The 17,838-nt window shown below is 43.8% G+C and overlaps 1 protein-coding gene across 3 annotated transcripts in view; it reads left to right on the forward strand.

The window, feature by feature from the left end:
- Window positions 1-17,838, forward strand: part of LOC123989539 (ras-specific guanine nucleotide-releasing factor RalGPS1-like) — a 318,616-nt gene that overhangs the window by 69,750 nt on the left and 231,028 nt on the right. For all 3 annotated transcript variants that reach the window (XM_046290621.1, XM_046290623.1, XM_046290622.1), the window contains 3 exons: window positions 2,671-2,805; window positions 7,065-7,169; window positions 7,476-7,526. In XM_046290621.1, coding sequence (XP_046146577.1) covers window positions 2,749-2,805; window positions 7,065-7,169; window positions 7,476-7,526 — 213 coding nt within the window. In that variant the 5' untranslated portion in view covers window positions 2,671-2,748. The remainder of the gene's footprint in view (window positions 1-2,670; window positions 2,806-7,064; window positions 7,170-7,475; window positions 7,527-17,838) is intronic.

Raw genomic sequence — 17,838 nt, forward strand, 5'->3', positions numbered from 1 at the left:
CACACACACACACACACACACACACACACACACACACACACACACACACACACACACACACACACACACACACACACACACACACACACACACACACACACACACACACACACACACACACACACACACACACATCTGCTTTTGAATGATGGCATGGAACTCCTCTTCAAAGAAACTTCTGTATGTTTCACCTTCGAATAAAACGGGAAAGGTTCTCTATATTATCCGTTCGTCCAACCGTGTGCCCGTGGTCGGAGAAATGCCACTCTCTCACTGGCGCCATGGTTCATTTGACCATGACCCGAATTGACCAATCACATGGCGACGTGGCTCATTTGACCCGAATTGACCAATCACTTGGTATTGGTATCACTCTGATTTAATCTCTGATTTAATTGCAAATGAAGATAACAATGTTCAAGCTTTCCTCACCCTGACTGCACCTGCTATTTCCTGCCTCTTTTTATTTATGTCATTAAGCTATACCATCGAAAAGCACCAATGAGCACCAACATGAGACGTTCATAGGAGCATGTTAAATTGGGTGTCAAACGAAAGCAAAGTATTTTTTTGGGGGGGGGGGGGGGCATTGATACATTTTTCAACCGTTTCCCCGTCTTAAAAACGAGGCGTAAATTAAAGGCTTTGATTTCTACATGAGCAGGTGCAAAAGGGGGTCTTGGAAAAAACATCTTCCAGACATTCTTAACAGGCTTCAGGAATGGAAGAACTAACATCTTGCCGTAAAGGCCCCTGCCAACTAACATCAACACTTATATTTAGTTTTTGGAGAAATATTCCCTTGTGTTCCTTATTTTCAAAAACCGACACATCTTTAAGATATTTTCACATTTCTCTGCCTCGTAAGGAGGGTTGGATTATGAAAGTTCACAGTAAGTAATGGACCAACCAAATTAGTTAGTGATCTTTTTAGTTTTTTACTGATATGCATTTTGTATATTAATTATTAAGTGGTTCAAACTTTAGAAGGAAAAAAATGCAACTGAATTTTAATGGAACTGAATTAGGTTACAAACCATAGTGTCGTCTCCTAATACTGTCCTCCCTTCTACTGACTGTTATGTTCAGCTCATAGTGTCTCCTGTTATGTTCAGCTCATAGTGTCTCCTGTTATGTTCAGCTCATAGTGTCTCCTGTTATGTTCAGCTCATAGTGTCTCCTGTTATGTTCAGCTCATAGTGTCTCCTGTTACTGTCCTCCCTTCTACTGACTGTTATGTTCAGCTCATAGTGTCTCCTGTTACGTTCAGCTCATAGTGTCTCCTGTTACTGTCCTCTCTTCTACTGACTGTTATGTTCAGCTCATAGTGTCTCCTGTTATGTTCAGCTCATAGTGTCTCCTGTTATGTTCAGCTCATAGTGTCTCCTGTTATGTTCAGCTCATAGTGTCTCCTGTTATGTTCAGCTCATAGTGTCTCCTGTTATGTTCAGCTCATAGTGTCTCCTGTTATGTTCAGCTCATAGTGTCTCCTGTTATATTCAGCTCATAGTGTCTCCTGTTATGTTCAGCTCATAGTGTCTCCTGTTATGTTCAGCTCATAGTGTCTCCTGTTATGTTCAGCTCATAGTGTCTCCTGTTATGTTCAGCTCATAGTGTCTCCTGTTATGTTCAGCTCATAGTGTCTCCTGTTATGTTCAGCTCATAGTGTCTCCTGTTATGTTCAGCTCATAGTGTCTCCTGTTATGTTCAGCTCATAGCTCTTTTATTTGTCTTTCTGTTGTCTGATGGTCAAACCAAGACAACCCCTCCCTCCCACTCTTCAGTTAATGTCACCTCTCCCAGCTCTTACTGACACCTACCCTGTCATGCTGTATCCAGCATCCTCACCCACTGAGCACCTGGAGGTCAGTCCTCCTTGGCATTGATGTTAACGTCCACAGACGGACCGGACTGGACCAAATCTAAACCCTATTATAGACGTATGTTTCACAGGTTTGAATCGTACAGTTAGTAGAGCAGTACAATACAAAGATAGAGTATATTATACTGTACTCTACTGTACTGAACTTTACTCTACCCTACTGTGCTGTGGTGTCCAAACTTGTGAAACACGAGGAAAATGACTTTCATATCCATAATTAGACTCACTACTACCAGGTGGATATCACAAAATTGGGAAGGAAAAAATGTTTTAAAAAGTTGTTTTTTGGAAATCAAAGTGTTAGAATTTGTTTTTGACCTGAAAAAAGTGTTACTGTGGAAAAACACAACTTGGAAGGAAAGTGTTCAGTGTGTGGAAGTGTTACTGTGGAATTACCCTGTTCAGTCTTGACCTGAAGGTTCACACTGTGGAAGTGTTACTGTGGAAGTGTTACTGTGGAAGTGTTACTGTGGAAGTGTTACTGTGGAATTACCCTGTTCAGTCTTGACCTGAAGGTTCACATTGTTTGCTTTGCAGTTGCTTCTAAACTGTAAGGTCTATTTCCAATACGGTGGTTCATCTTGTTCAAGCCTTCTTTTGTTTCCGGGCCAAGTAGAGAACATTAAGGTGGTGTTGCTAATTGGTTTTGTGTCCCATTTTTACATCACAAAACCGTTTTTGAAACTGTAGCCTATTATTTGTAGACTGTTGCTCCATCCCAGACCCATTTTTCTTGTTGCTACTCAAAATGAAACCTTGAACGTTCTTCCATTTTGTTTTTGTTCCAGATATGGTTGAGAGGTCATGTGTGCTGTCCAGCTAAGGGCCTTGGTCGCCCCTCTCCTCCGCTGCAGGCCGTCGTGAGCATGTACCGTAGGAACGGTCTCTCGGATGGCGCCAGCATTAACTCCGCCTCCTCAGTGGTAAGAACAAGGACTGATTCTACTTCAGCCAAAATTGATAGGAGTGACATCGAGCCTATCTATGTACTGATCTGAACACACTGAATGGAAAGGTAAATTCTGCAACAGCAAAAAAAGAAAGAGGCCTTTCTACGGACTCTGGAAAAACACTAAAAGAAAGATGCCCAGGGTCTGTGCTCATCTGCGTGATCGTGCCTTAGGCATGTTGCAAGGCAGCATGAGGACTGCAGATGTGGCCAGGGAAATAAATTGCAATGTCTGTACTGTGAGACAGGACGGACAGCTGATCATCCTCGCAGACTACGTGTAACAACACCTGCACAGGATCGGTACATCCGAACATCACACCTGCGAGACAGGTACAGGATGGCAACAACTGCCAGAGTTACACCAGGAATGCATAATCCCTCCATCAGAGCTCAGACTGTCTGCAATAGGCTGAGAGAGGCTGGACTAAGGGCTTGTAGGTCTGTTGTAAGGCAGGTCCTCACCAGACCTCACCGGCAACAACGTCGCCTATGGGCACAAACCCACCGTCGCTGGACCAGACAGGACTGGCAAAAAGTGCTCTTCTCTGACGAGTCGCGGTTTTGTCTCCCTGGGGGTGATGATCGGATTCACGTTTATTGTCGATGGAATGAGCGTTACACCGAGGCCTGTACTCTGGAGCGGGATCGATTTGGAGGTGGAGGGTCCATCATGGTCTGGGGCAGTGTGTCACAGCGTCATTGGACTGAGCTTGTTGTCATTGCAGGCAATCTCAATGCTGTGCGTTACAGGGAAGACGTCCTCCTCCCTCATGTGGTACCCTTCCTGCAGGCTCATCCTGACATGACATATGGAATAATGTAGTAACCAAAAAAGTGTTAAACAAATCAAAATATATTTTATATTTGAGATTGTTCAAAGTAGCCACCCTTTGCCTTGATGATGACAGCTTTGCACACTCTTAGCATTCTCTCAACCAGCTTCATGAGGTAGTCAGCTGGAATGGATTTCAATTAACAGGTGTGCGTTGTTAAAATGTAGTTGTGTAATTTCCTTACTAAATGCATTTGAGCCAATAAGTTGTTGTGACAAGGTAGGGGTGGTATACAGAAGATAGCCCTAGTTGGTAAAAGGTAGGGGTGGTATACAGAAGATAGCCCTAGTTGGTAAAAGGTAGGGGTGGTATACAGAAGATAGCCCTAGTTGGTAAAAGGTAGGGGTGGTATACAGAAGATAGCCCTAGTTGGTAAAAGGTAGGGGTGGTATACAGAAGATAGCCCTAGTTGGTAAAAGGTAGGGGTGGTATACAGAAGATAGCCCTAGTTGGTAAAAGGTAGGGGTGGTATACAGAAGATAGCCCTAGTTGGTAAAAGGTAGGGGTGGTATACAGAAGATAGCCCTAGTTGGTAAAAGGTAGGGGTGGAAGATACAGAAGCCCTAGTTGGTAAAAGGTAGGGGTGGTATACAGAAGATAGCCCTAGTTGGTAAAAGGTAAAGATAGCCCTAGTTGGTAAAAGGTAGGGGTGGTATACAGAAGATAGCCCTAGTTGGTAAAAGGTAGGGGTGGTATACAGAAGATAGCCCTAGTTGGTAAAAGGTAGGGGTGGTATACCCTAGTTGGTAAAAGGTAGGGGTGGTATACAGAAGATAGCCCTAGTTGGTAAAAGGTAGGGGTGGTATACAGAAGATAGCCCTAGTTGGTAAAAGGTAGGGGTGGTATACAGAAGATAGCCCTAGTTGGTAAAAGGTAGGGGTGGTATACAGAAGATAGCCCTAGTTGGTAAAAGAACGTGTCCATATTATGGCAAGAACAGCTCAAATAAGCAAAGACAAATGAAATTCCATCATTACTTTAAGACGTGAAAGTCAGTCAACATGGAAAATTTCAAGTACTTTGATTTGAAGTACTTTAATTTAAAGTGCAGTCGCATAAAAACATCCAGCGCTATGATGAAACTGGCTTTCGTGAGGACCACCACAGGAATGGAAGAGCCAGACACCTCTGCTGCAGAGGATAAGTACATTAGCTACCAGCCTCAAACTGCAGCCCAAATAAATGCTTCAGAGTTCAAGTAGCAGACAGCATCTCAACATCCACTGTTCAGAGGAGACTGTGTGAATTAGGCCTTCATGGTGGAATTGCTGCAAAGAAACCACTACTAAAGGACACCAATAAGAGAAACACAAGCAATGGACATTAGACCGGTGGAAATATGTCCTTTTGGTCTGAGTCCAAATTTCAGATTTTTGATTCCAACTGTGTCTTTGTGAGATGCAGAATAGGTGAACGGATCATCTCTGCATGTGTGGTCCCCACTGTGAAGCATGGAGGAGGAGGTGTGATGGTGTGGGGGTGTTTTGCTGGTGACCCTGTCTGATTTATTTAGAATTCAAGGCACACTTAACTTCTTGGCGCACCCATCCCTTTAGCGGGATCATTTTCGTCAACATCCGCTGATTTGCAGAGCCCCAAATTCAAATTAAATTACTAAGAATATTCAATTTTCATGAAATCACAAGTGCAAGATAGCAAAACACAGCTTAGCTGGTTGTTAATCCACCTGGCGTGTCTGATTTCAAAAAAGCTTTTTGGCAAAAACTATCCATGCGTTTATGTAAGGACATTCCTCTCAGCAGACAAAACATTACAAACAGCTAGCAGCAAAGTAGATTGGTCAGAAAAGCAATAAAATGAATCACTTACCTTTTTGATCTTCGGATGTTTGCACTCACGAGACTTCCCAGTTACACAATAAATGTTCCTTTTGTTCCATAAAGATTATTTTTATATCCAAAATACCTCCAGTTGTTTGGCGCGTTATGTTCCAAAATCCACAGGCTTGACCGGTCACGACGGGGCAGACACATTCCAAATAGTATCCGTAAAGTTCGTAGAAACATGTCAAATGTTTTTTATAATCAATCCTCAGGTTGTTTTTACAATATAAAATCAATAATATTTCAACCGGACTGTATCTTCTTCAATAGGAGAGAAAGAGAAAATGTCTACTCCACTCTGTTGGCGCATTCAAAACGCTGCTGGCACCCAGCCTTCCAATGACACAATGTGATCTTTCTCGCTCATTTTTCAGAATAAAAGCCTGAAACTATGTCTAAAGACTGTTCACACGATGTGGAAGCAATAGGAAAAGGAATATGGTTGATATCCCTTTAAATGGAGGAAAGGCATTCAATGGAACAGAGAGCTTTCAGGAAAAACAGCACTTCCTGGTTGGCTTTTCCTCAGGTTTTTGCTGCAAGATCAGTTCTGTTATACTCACAGACAATATTTTGACAATTTTGGAAACTTTAGAGTTTTCTATCCTAATCTGACAATTTTATGCATATTCTAGATTCTGGGCCTGAGAAATAGGCAGTTTCATTTGGGTACATTTTTCATCCAAACATCAAAATACTGCCCCCTACACTCAAGAGGTTAACCAGCACGGCTACCACAGCATTCTGCAGCGATACACCATCCCATCTGGTTTGCGCTTCGTGGGACTATCATTTGTTTTTCAACAGGACAATGACCCAACACACCTCCAGGCTGTGTAAGAGCTATTTGACCAAGGAGAGTGATGGAGTGCTGCAGCAGATTACCAGGCCTCCACAATCACCCGACCTTCAACCCAACTGAGATGGTTTGGGATGAGTCGGACCGCAGAGTGAAGGATAAGCATGCAACAAATGCTCAACTTATGTAGGAACTCCTTCAAGACTGTTGGAAAAGCATTCCAGGTGAAGCTGGTTGAGAGAATGCCAAGAGTGTGCAAAGCTGTCAAGGCAAAGGGTAGCTACTTTGAAAAATCTAAAATATATTTGGATTTTTTTACACTTTTTTTTTTGGTTACTACATGATTCCATATGTGTTATTTCGTAGTTTTACTGTCTTCACTATTATTCTACAATGTAGAAAATTGTCAAAATAGTGAGGAAACCCTTGAATGTGTAGGTGTGTCCAGAAAGTGTTTCCCAATCATGGTTTCAATCAAGCTTATTTCTTTATCTAATATTGATCGTTGTGCATCTGTATTTTTGCTTTCGGCCCACCTCCAATTGGTCAATCTTTAAAATGAACGCACCTCCAATTGGTCAATCTTTAAAATGAACGCACCTCCTATTGGTCAATCTTTTAAAAGGAACGCACAAGAAAATATTTTAGTCTGTTGGGTTAATTTACATGGTTTAGTTTTGTCTTGCTTCTTCTGCATATCCCCTTCACAACATGTGCCAATCTTATCTCTGGTGTTTTTCTTTTGTGAACTCAGGGAAGCAGCAGCTCGGACTCTCTGGATGGGCCGGGCTTGGATTTCTCCAAGAGTTACGACGCCGTTGTGTTTGACGTGCTGAAGGTGACGCCCGAGGAGTTTGCTGTGAGTACAGCCAAAGATACCCAGAAGACATGCCTCGATGGAGATGTCATATCACTGCGTTTCATTTATTAATTTAATATTCTGTTGAATGTGAAACCGGAGACTCTTCTGGCCCGAGAGCACCGTTTAGGCCTTGTGATGTACAGCAGCTCTTTAACTGCACCAATTAGGAATGATAATGTATTATTTTCCTCTGTGGATGTCCTTCACAGTAATCCATAGCCATTTACTCCTGCCTAGACATGCATTACTCTTCTGTATATTTGGGAGGTTTGAATAGTTTTTTTTATTTTCTTGTTATTGTAGGGTCAAATCACATTGATGGATGCTCCAGTATTCAAAGCAATACATCCAGAGGTAAGGTGTGTGTGTGTGTGTGTGTGTGTGTGTGTGTGTGTGTGTGTGTGTGTGTGTGTGTGTGTGTGTGTGTGTGTGTGTGTGTGTGTGTGTGTGTGTGTGTGTGTGTGTGTGTGTGTGTGTGTGTGTGTGTGTGTGTGTGTGTGTGTGTGTGTGTGTGTGTGTTCGTCCACAATGATATGCATGATTTGAGTGGAACGAAGGTTCAGCTGTTGTAAATGACAATGTCTGATCCAGACCAGTTTTACAGGTGTTCTGTTTCCATGCCATTAATAGATAATGCTGGGTGCTGCACTACCTAGCCAGCTTGTATTTACTTAGGGCCCCTTAAAAAAAAGGCTAACGCCGGCTCTGACTGCATGGGTGTGGGGTATGGATGTCAGTACGTAGACCCACGAGCTACTGCGACCCCCCCCCATCCCATCCCCGGTTGAACTGAAGGGTCCATGTCATGTTGATGAGAAGCATCATATTATTACATTTCTTGTACTTGACGAAAGTCATATTAGGGGACAACCTCAACCCCCCCCCCTGTCTGCTTGATAGAAAATAAAGTCCAAAGCACTGCGCAATCAAACTATGAGGGAGGAGAATGGCAATGACGATCAAAATGTATGCAGTAAGTAGTTGGATTGGGGGCGGGGAAAAAACAACAACACTCATTTGGAAAACGGTCCGTTTTGCCAGGGCAGATCTGAGAGAACTCCTCAATCCTGACCTTGCGCAACAAGTTCCTTTCGTACGTCTGTGAGAATCCAGAAAAGGCTACGTGAGGAAGACCCTGGAACGCACCGAGGTTTCAAGCAGCCGTAAACGACTGAAGTGTAAAGTGCATGACGGCACTGGGTAACGTTAACGAGTAACAGTCACCAATGCGGGAGAAAAAACGAGCCTCGTTTCACTAATCAAATGCTTTGTTCCAATCCAACTCTTCTCCTCTGAGCCTTTAGGAGTAGCAGAGGTTTATGCTGTTCTCATGAGTCAAGGCGGGGCCTTTTAATTGGAGCCAGTGTCTTGGTTATGCTCAAGATGCTAGAATTTCTGACAACTCGTCCAGTGAGATTCAAATACCTGCTCTTTGCCAATACGTAAACATTCAGAGACAAACATATTAAAACCATGGTAATGGTGAAATTAATACTACATTTGTTTTATTTGGACGTGGACAATGTACAGCAACAAAAAAGCATACGTAGAGGTGCAACCCACATCTGCATTCCGTGGGCAGGTGAGCAGAGAAACATCTACAAAAGGGACCTTCAAAACGTGACAACTGATTGTTTACCACTTCAGTCTTCCTGAGATATTTTACGGTCTGCTAGTTTACGGTCTGCTAGTTTACGGTCTGCTAGTTTACGGTCTGCTAGTTTACGGTCTGCTAGTTTACGGTCTGCTAGTTTACGGTCTGCTAGTTTACAGTCTGCTAGTTTACAGTCTGCTAGTTTACAGTCTGCTAGTTTACAGTCTGCTAGTTTACAGTCTGCTAGTTTACGGTCTGTGTTTACGGTCTGTTAGTTTACGGTCTGCTAGTTTACGGTCTGCTAGTTTACGGTCTGCCAGTTTACGGTCTGCCAGTTTACGGTCTGCCAGTTTACGGTCTGCCAGTTTACGGTCTGCCTGTTTACGGTCTGCCAGTTTACAGTCTGTGTTTACAGTCTGTGTTTACAGTCTGTGTTTACAGTCTGTGTTTACAGTCTGTGTTTACGGTCTGCTAGTTTACGGTCTGCTAGTTTACGGTCTGCTAGTTTACGGTGTGCTAGTTTACGGTGTGCTAGTTTACGGTGTGCTAGTTTACGGTCTGCCAGTTTACAGTCTGCCAGTTTACAGTCTGCCAGTTTACAGTCTGCCAGTTTACAGTCTGCCAGTTTACAGTCTGCCAGTTTACAGTCTGCCAGTTTACAGTCTGCCAGTTTACAGTCTGCCAGTTTACAGTCTGCCAGTTTACAGTCTGTGTTTAGTCTGCCAGTTTACAGTCTGTGTTTACAGTCTGTGTTTACAGTCTGTGTTTACAGTCTGTGTTTACGGTCTGTGTTTACGGTCTGTTAGTTTACGGTCTGCTAGTTTACGGTCTGCTAGTTTACGGTCTGCTAGTTTACGGTCTGCTAGTTTACGGTCTGCTAGTTTACGGTCTGCTAGTTTACGGTCTGCTAGTTTACGGTCTGCTAGTTTACGGTCTGCTAGTTTACGGTCTGCTAGTTTACGGTCTGCGTTTACAGTCTGTTTACAGTCTGCCAGTTTACAGTCTGCCAGTTTACAGTCTGTGTTTAGTCTGCCAGTTTACAGTCTGTGTTTACAGTCTGTGTTTAGTCTGCCTGTTTACAGTCTGTGTTTACAGTCTGTGTTTACAGTCTGTGTTTACAGTCTGTGTTTACGGTCTGTTTACGGTCTGCTAGTTTACGGTCTGCTAGTTTACGGTCTGCTAGTTTACGGTCTGCTAGTTTACGGTCTGCTAGTTTACGGTCTGCTAGTTTACGGTCTGCTAGTTTACGGTCTGCTAGTTTACGGTCTGCTAGTTTACGGTCTGCTAGTTTACGGTCTGTTTACAGTCTGCCAGTTTACAGTCTGCCAGTTTACAGTCTGTGTTTAGTCTGCCAGTTTACAGTCTGTGTTTACAGTCTGTGTTTACAGTCTGTGTTTACGGTCTGCTAGTTTACGGTCTGCTAGTTTACGGTCTGCTAGTTTACGGTCTGCTAGTTTACGGTCTGCTAGTTTACGGTCTGCGCGTTTACGGTCTGCGCGTTTACGGTCTGCGCGTTTTTACGGTCCGCTAGTTTACGGTCCGCTAGTTTACGGTCCGCTAGTTTACGGTCTGTGGTTAAGGGCCCCTGATTGAAATGTTATCCATTTCAGTGTCACTTGACAGGATTCCACTTGACAGGGATCGCAGTAGGATATGTACAACTGCTCAGTACTTGACAGGGAACGCAGTAGGATATGTACAGCTGCTCAGTACTTGACAGGGATCACAGTAGGATATGTACAGCTGCTCAGTACTTGACAGGGAACGCAGTAGGATACGTACAGCTGCTCAGCACTTGCAATTTAGCTGTTTAGATGAAATAACCGCCGCACTCCATTTCTGAGTGTCTAAAACTATGTTTAAAAAAAGAATAATAATAAATTGGGCAGAGGTCAATGCAGAGCGTGACTCTGCATATCAACAAGACATGATTATATTTTCCCCAGCTCCTTGACAACTGTCGACTTTTATAACGTCAGTTATTTGGAAAGAAAGTAGAGATTCCTTGGTGTAGACGACAAAATATAGTGGCCTGGCAATGTTTTAACAGCCTACCTGGCAACATTTTCACAGATTACATTTCTACGCTTTTTGGGAGGAACAAAATGACATGTCAGGGTCAGTTGATATCTGTAGATCGTGTACAAATGAGAGCGGGTCAAATGTAATTACGGGAATTATTTAAACGCCCAGTTAAGACTAACCTCCCTGATGGATGTTGGCCTTGTGAACAAGACTCTAAATCCCACCTCAACACAGCCCTGAGGGGTCTGTTTTTTTCTTCTTCCAAATAGAACGAATTGTTTGGGAGAAACGTGGCAAGGGACCTTTTAAAACATATTCTGCTCCAAAGTATCTCAACAGTTTGCCGTCCAGTTAAGAAGGATGATATTTAACACTGGAAAAATCTGGTAATTAAAGTGTATCAATTTCCCAGCAGCCTAAACTCTAACAAGCCTGACTATTCTAACACCATAATAGGTGCCAGACATAATAGGTGGCAGACATAATAGGTGCCAGACACCCCTTGGTTTTTCTCTATCTGAAATTAAATAAATTGACTAAGTAGCCTAGCTTAAACACAGATTTGAACTCAAATAAGATTATATGAACTTAATAAATGTTGGCAAAGTCTTTACTTGAGTGAAAATGAAATCCACTCGCTGACAACTGCCCTTCTAATGGTTGTTTAAAAAAAAAACTGTTATATTTGTAGTCACCTTATAAACTGCCTCAGCCCGAGAGACTGTTCATACACCTTCGGACCTAAAAAAAAAAAAAATTAAGCTGTAAAATTATGCCTATGTTTGCAGCCTGCTGTCAAGTTTTCCTATGGGGGTAATGGATTGGAATAGGTATGTCTGCTGCTTCAGCAACAGCTAATGGGGATCCAAATAAAATACTCAATGCATTGATTTTTAATTATTTTTTTTATCAGGAATGTAGATATGTATATACAGTGGGGCAAAAAAGTATTTAGTCAGCCACCAATTGTGCAAGTTCTCCCACTTAAAAAGATGAGAGAGGCCTGCTAGTTTCATCTTAGGTACACTTCAACTATGACAGACATAATGAGAAAAGAAAATCAAGAAAATCACATTGTAGGATTTGTCATGAATTTATTTGCAAATTATGGTGGAAAATAAGTATTTGGTCATCTACAAACAAGCAAGATTTCTGGCTCTCACAGACCTGTAACTTCTTCTTTAAGAGGCTCCTCTGTCCTCCACTCGTTACCTGTATTAATGGCACCTGTTTGAACTTATCAGTATAAAGGACACCTGTCCACAACCTCAAACAGTCACACTCCAAACTCCACTATGGCCAAGACCAAAGAGCTGTCAAACGACACCAGAAACAAAATTGTAGACCTGCACCAGGCTGGAAAGACTGAATCTGCAATAGGTAAGCAGCTTGGTTTGAAGAAATCAACTGTGGGAGCAATTATTAGGAAATGGAAGACATACAAGACCATTGATAATCTCCCTCGATCTGGGGCTCCACGCAAGATCTCACCCCGTGGGGTCAAAATGATCACAGGAACAGTGAGCAAAAATCCCAGAACCACACGGGGGGACCTAGTGAATGACCTGCAGAGAGCTGGGACCAAAGTAACAAAGCCTACCATCAGTAACACACTACGCCGCCAGGGACTCAAATCCTGCAGTGCCAGACGTGTCCCCCTGCTTAAGCCAGTACATGTCCAGGCCCGTCTGAAGTTTAGTAGAGAGCATTTGGATTATCCAGAAGAAGATTGGGAGAATGTCATATGGTCAGATTAAACCAAAATATAACTTTTTGGTAACTCAACTCGTCATGTTTGGAGGATAAAGAATGCTGAGTTGCATCCAAAGAACACCATACCTACTGTGAAGCATGGGGGTGGAAACATCATGCTTTGGGGCTGTTTTTCTGCAAAGGGACCAGGACGAATGATCCGTGTAAAGGAAAGAATGAATGGGGCCATGTATCGTGAGATTTTGAGTGAAAACCTCCTTCCATCAGCATGGGCATTGAAGATGAAATGTGGCTGGGTCTTTCAGCATGACAATGATCCCAAACACACCGCCCGAGCAACTTCGTAAGAAGCTTTTCAAGGTCCTGGAGGGGCCTAGCCAGTCTCCAGAACTCAACCCCATAGAAAATCTTTGGAGGGAGTTGCCCAGCAACAGCCCCAAAACATCACTGCTCTAGAGGAGATCTGCATGGAGGAATGGGCCAAAATACCAGCAACAGTGTGTGAAAACCTTGTGAAGACTTACAGAAAACGTTTGACCTCTGTCATTGCCAACAAAGGGTATATAAAAAAGTATTGAGACACTTTTGTTATTGACCAAATACTTATTTTCCACCATAATTTGCAAACAAATTCATTAAAAATCCTACAATGTGATTTTCTGGATTTTTTTCCTCACTTTGTCTGTCATAGTTGAAGTGTACCTATGATGAAAATTACAGGCCTCTCATCTTTTTAAGTGGGATAACTTGCATAATTGGTGGCTGACTAAATACTGTTTTGCCCCACTGTATACTGTAGGTAGGAATAAAGTGACTAGGCAACAGAATAGATAATTAACAGTAACGACAGTGTATGTGATGAGTCAAAGGAGTTGTTGCAAAAAGGGTCAATGGAGGTAGCTATTTAACTATTTAACTAACTATTTATCAGTCGTATGGCTTTGGGGTAGAAGCTGTTCAGGGTCCTGTTGGTTCCAGACGTGGTGCACCGGTACCGCTTGCCATGGGGTAGCAAAGAGAACAGTCTGTGACTTGGTTGGAGTCTTTAACAAATGTTTTCAAGGCTTTCCTCTGACACCTCCTGGTATAGAGGTCCTGCATGGCAGGGTGTTTGGCCCCAGTGACGTACTGGGCCGTACGCACTACCCTCTGTAGCACCTTGTTGTCGGATGCCAAGCCATTGCCATACCAGGTGGTGATGCGGCCAGTGAAGATCGCAATGGTGCAGCTGTGTAACTTTTTGAGGATCTGAAAGCCCATGCCAAATCTTTTCAGCCTCCTGAGGGGGAAGAGGTGTTGTCTTGCCTTATTCACAAGTTGGTGTGTGTCTGTGGGGACCATGATAATTCCTTAGTCATGTGGATACCGAGGAACTTGACGCTTTCGACCCGCTTCACGGGTCAATGTTCACGCCCTGTCAATGTGCTCGGCCCTTCTTCTCCTGTAGTCCACGGTCAGCTCTTTGTCTTGCTGATGTTGATGGAGAGGTTGTTGTTCTGGCACCACACTGCCAGGTCACTGACCTCCCTATAGGCTGTCTCATTGTCGTCGGTGATCAGGACAACTACCATCGTGTCAAAACCTAATGATGGTGTTGGAGTCGTGCGCAGCCACACAGTCATGAGGTGAACAGGGAGTACAGGAGGGGACTAAGCACGTATCTCTGATGGGCCAGTGTGGTGTATTTTTATTTTTTTTGGTTGGTTACTCTCCCCACTTGGGGCGGACCGTCAGGAAGACCAGGATCCAGTTGCAGAGGGAGGTAATTTAGTCCCAGGGTCCTTCGCTTGGAGGGCACTATGATGTTGAACGCTGAGCTGTAGTCAATGAACTGCATTCTCACATAAGTGTTCCTCTTGCCCAGGTGGTACTGGGCAGTGATGAGTGCAATAGAGATTGCGTCATCTGTGGATCTGTTGTGGTGTAATGGGAATTGGAGTGGTTCCAGGGTGTCTGGGGTGATGGTGTTGATGTGAGACATGACCAGCCTTTCAAAGAATTTCATAACTACAGATATGAGTGCTACGGGACGATTAGTCATTTAGACTGGGTTACGTTGGCGTTCTTGGGCACAGGGAATATAGTGGTCTGCTTGAAACATGTAGGTATTACCCCACAATCCTGGAATTTTGTTTTACTTCCTGAAATGGAATTGACCGCAACTTTGTCGAATGGTGAATCCAATGAGTGACGTGGCCGCCGTGCGGCCGCTGTACAGCCCGAGTGGCGTGGCCGCCGTGCGGCCCGAGTGGCGTGGCCGCCGTGCGGCCCGAGTGGCGTGGCCGCCGTGCGGCCCGAGTGGCGTGGCCGCCGTGCGGCCCGAGTGGCGTGGCCGCCGTGCGGCCCGAGTGGCGTGGCCGCCGTGCGGCCCGAGTGGCGTGGCCGCCGTGCGGCCCGAGTGGCGTGGCCGCCGTGCGGCCCGAGTGGCGTGGCCGCCGTGCGGCCCGAGTGGCGTGGCCGCCGTGCGGCCCGAGTGGCGTATACATTTTTCTGGTATGCTGTATGAAACTGTATCAACAGGTAGTAGAGAATTCTCCTTCATGGATCTGAATTCTGAGTTGTGTCTTTTTCCTCTCCCTTTTAGATGAATGGGCGACTACCGCTCGTCATGTGTGTTGTATTTAGCAACACTTTGTAAAGACTCTGACAGATGATTTTATACACAAATATCGCTTGGATGACATTGCACATTACCCAATATAATAAATAATAAATAATAAACAGATAGTGTGTCTAGATGCTGTGAAACAACATCATAAATCACTGCTGTGCAATATACTGGCACGGTGCACAGTAAAACTCAATAGCCCTGAAATTGCGTCATATTTCAATGTCTGGCGATAGTTTGCGAAGCGTTGACGTAAGCTCTTGTCAGATACTGTACATGTCACACTCACTGGTTTATTAGTGACCGTAGGGATGTTGCAATTCAACAGTTTCCTCACTCCCATCTTTCCTCAGAAGGAACAAACCTATTGTACCTGTTAACAATTTGTTTTCACATTTTTGTTGACTGACATGAAATAGGAGATGAAATATACATTCTATGAACGTGAACACGTCATGCAACATAATGTACTAGTCTCTCCTTTTCAATAGACTCCCTCCCTTCCCTCCCTCCCTCCCTCCCTCCCTTCCCTCCCTCCCTCCCTCCCTCCCCCTCCCTCCCTCCCTCCCTCCCTCCCTCCCTCCCCTCCCTCCCTCCCTCCCTCCCTCCCTCCCTCCCCTCCCCTCCCTCCACTGGTCCCTCTCCAATTACTTCGTAACCTACTGACTCCGTTGGTACTTCCTGCGTTTATACAGATGTATAGTGAGAAGTTTACGTCACCTAGGTTTTTCGAAAACTGCTCTCGACTCATCATGCAGTAATCTGTTTATTTTAGATGTATCTAACTTGATGCCTAAATGCTAAAATGATTTCAAGATGTATAAATATTAACTGTTGCCCATTTAAAAGTGAACACATTTACCAGCCAGCCTCTCTTCGCAGCTGCTTAGGGCATCACCCTTCTGGAAGTCAGCTCAAAACTTTGGAGGTTTTGAGCAAATTCACAAGGCAAGGCAACATCTGTTAAACTAATGCTGTCATGGCAACAGTGATTTGAGAGACTGAAGATAATTTTGAGTCCTAGGGGTTATAAAGTACCACTAAAGAGAGTTTAACCTTGTCAACATTGACTGACTGTCCTAGTTTTCTTCCTTTTTTTTCTCCAGACCTGTGGAACAAAACATTGATTTCTTGTAGTAGATCAAGATATTTCTATTCAAGGTCTGTATGAGAATCGTGGCATTTTTGCATGCACAGCCGCAATCCCTTGTTTATTGAGCCGTGTAGAAGATACTCAAGTAGCAACAAAGCAATGGAAAACTAACTAACTAAATACATCTCTTCACAGCAGAAATATATTAGATAGAAGTCTTCTGAAAGCTTCGCTGACTATTCACACCCTGTCATTGTTTTGGTGCTGAATATCCAAGTGGTTGTTTGGTTTTTAATGTATAGCAATTTGCTAGATTACTTAATTTAGACTTTAGGAATCTTCCACATTGTTATGGTCAAAATATCCACGTTTTTTATTGTGCTTCGTTTTCGTCCATCTTTGTCACCGTAGGTCTAAACTATTCTATTACTTCCTACTCCCCTGCAAACAATGATGTACTCGGGGTGTGAAAAATGTGTTCCTTTTTGTAGACTTGACTTTTTTGTTGTTGTCATGTTGACTGGCCTTCAGCAGTACCAAGTGATGGTGTGGGGTAGGACTCTGTTTGTACAGAGTGGGTGGTATATGTTAGTGGTCCCCTTGCACCGGGAGGGTGGTCTTGGGCCTTGGTCATACAGCCAACCACCTGCCAACCCTCTGACCACTACAGCAACTGGCTGTAGAGACTATTTACTGTATGTTGTGGATGGAAAAGGGAGTATTGATGGGTTGTTGTTTTGTGGTAAGAGCACAACTCAGTCAATGTGGTAAGAGCACAACTCGGCCAATGTGGTAAGAGCACAACTCGGCCAATGTGGTAAGAGCACAACTCGGCCAATGTGGTAAGAGCACAACTCGGCCAATGTGGTAAGAGCACAACTCGGCCAATGTGGTAAGAGCACAACTCGGCCAATGTGGTAAGAGCACAACTCGGCCAATGTGGTAAGAGCACAACTCGGCCAATGTGGTAAGAGCACAACTCGGCCAATGTGGTAAGAGCACAACTCGGCCAATGTGGTAAGTTTTGAGGTGAGACGTCTACAGCCTATCACTTTACCCACATGGCAACGGTCCCGTCAAGAGTTCAGAAAACCTGCTGATTCAGAGGGGAAAGAGTTGTAACTTATAAATCTACTCCCTGTACGGCATGTCCTATAAAGTCAGAAGAATAGATGGAGGTGGAAAGTCTATATAAATATGATTATTATTTATTTTTTTTACCTGCGAGATCAGACATCAAAAGTCAGCGAGTGGAATTTCCCATAAAGGAAAGGAGTTCACTGTTAAATCGTGTCGTCTCCTCCCAACATGGGAGCTTTCTGAATGTTCCAGGACTTGGAATGAGATTAATGAAGGAGGTGGGAGATTCCCACCAAATGCATGGGCGGTGATGGGAGGGTGTGGGATGAGGTAGTGTGTCTGTGTGAAAGCCTGCATCATTACTCTGGAATCGGAATCTAGTTTTTGTTTTTTGCGAACACCTTTTTTTGTGTGTGAAGAATTACTTTGTACAGAAGCTTTTGTCTCAGCTGTCTGTGTTTTTGAAAAAGCAGATGAGAATGTTTGATAAATGTTTTGCCTTTTTACTGCAGCTGCTAGCTGGGATTGTGTGTACACTTTGACTATCTCTTGT

Source organism: Oncorhynchus gorbuscha, linkage group LG11 (assembly GCF_021184085.1).
Source record: "Oncorhynchus gorbuscha isolate QuinsamMale2020 ecotype Even-year linkage group LG11, OgorEven_v1.0, whole genome shotgun sequence".
NCBI lineage: Eukaryota > Metazoa > Chordata > Actinopteri > Salmoniformes > Salmonidae > Oncorhynchus > Oncorhynchus gorbuscha.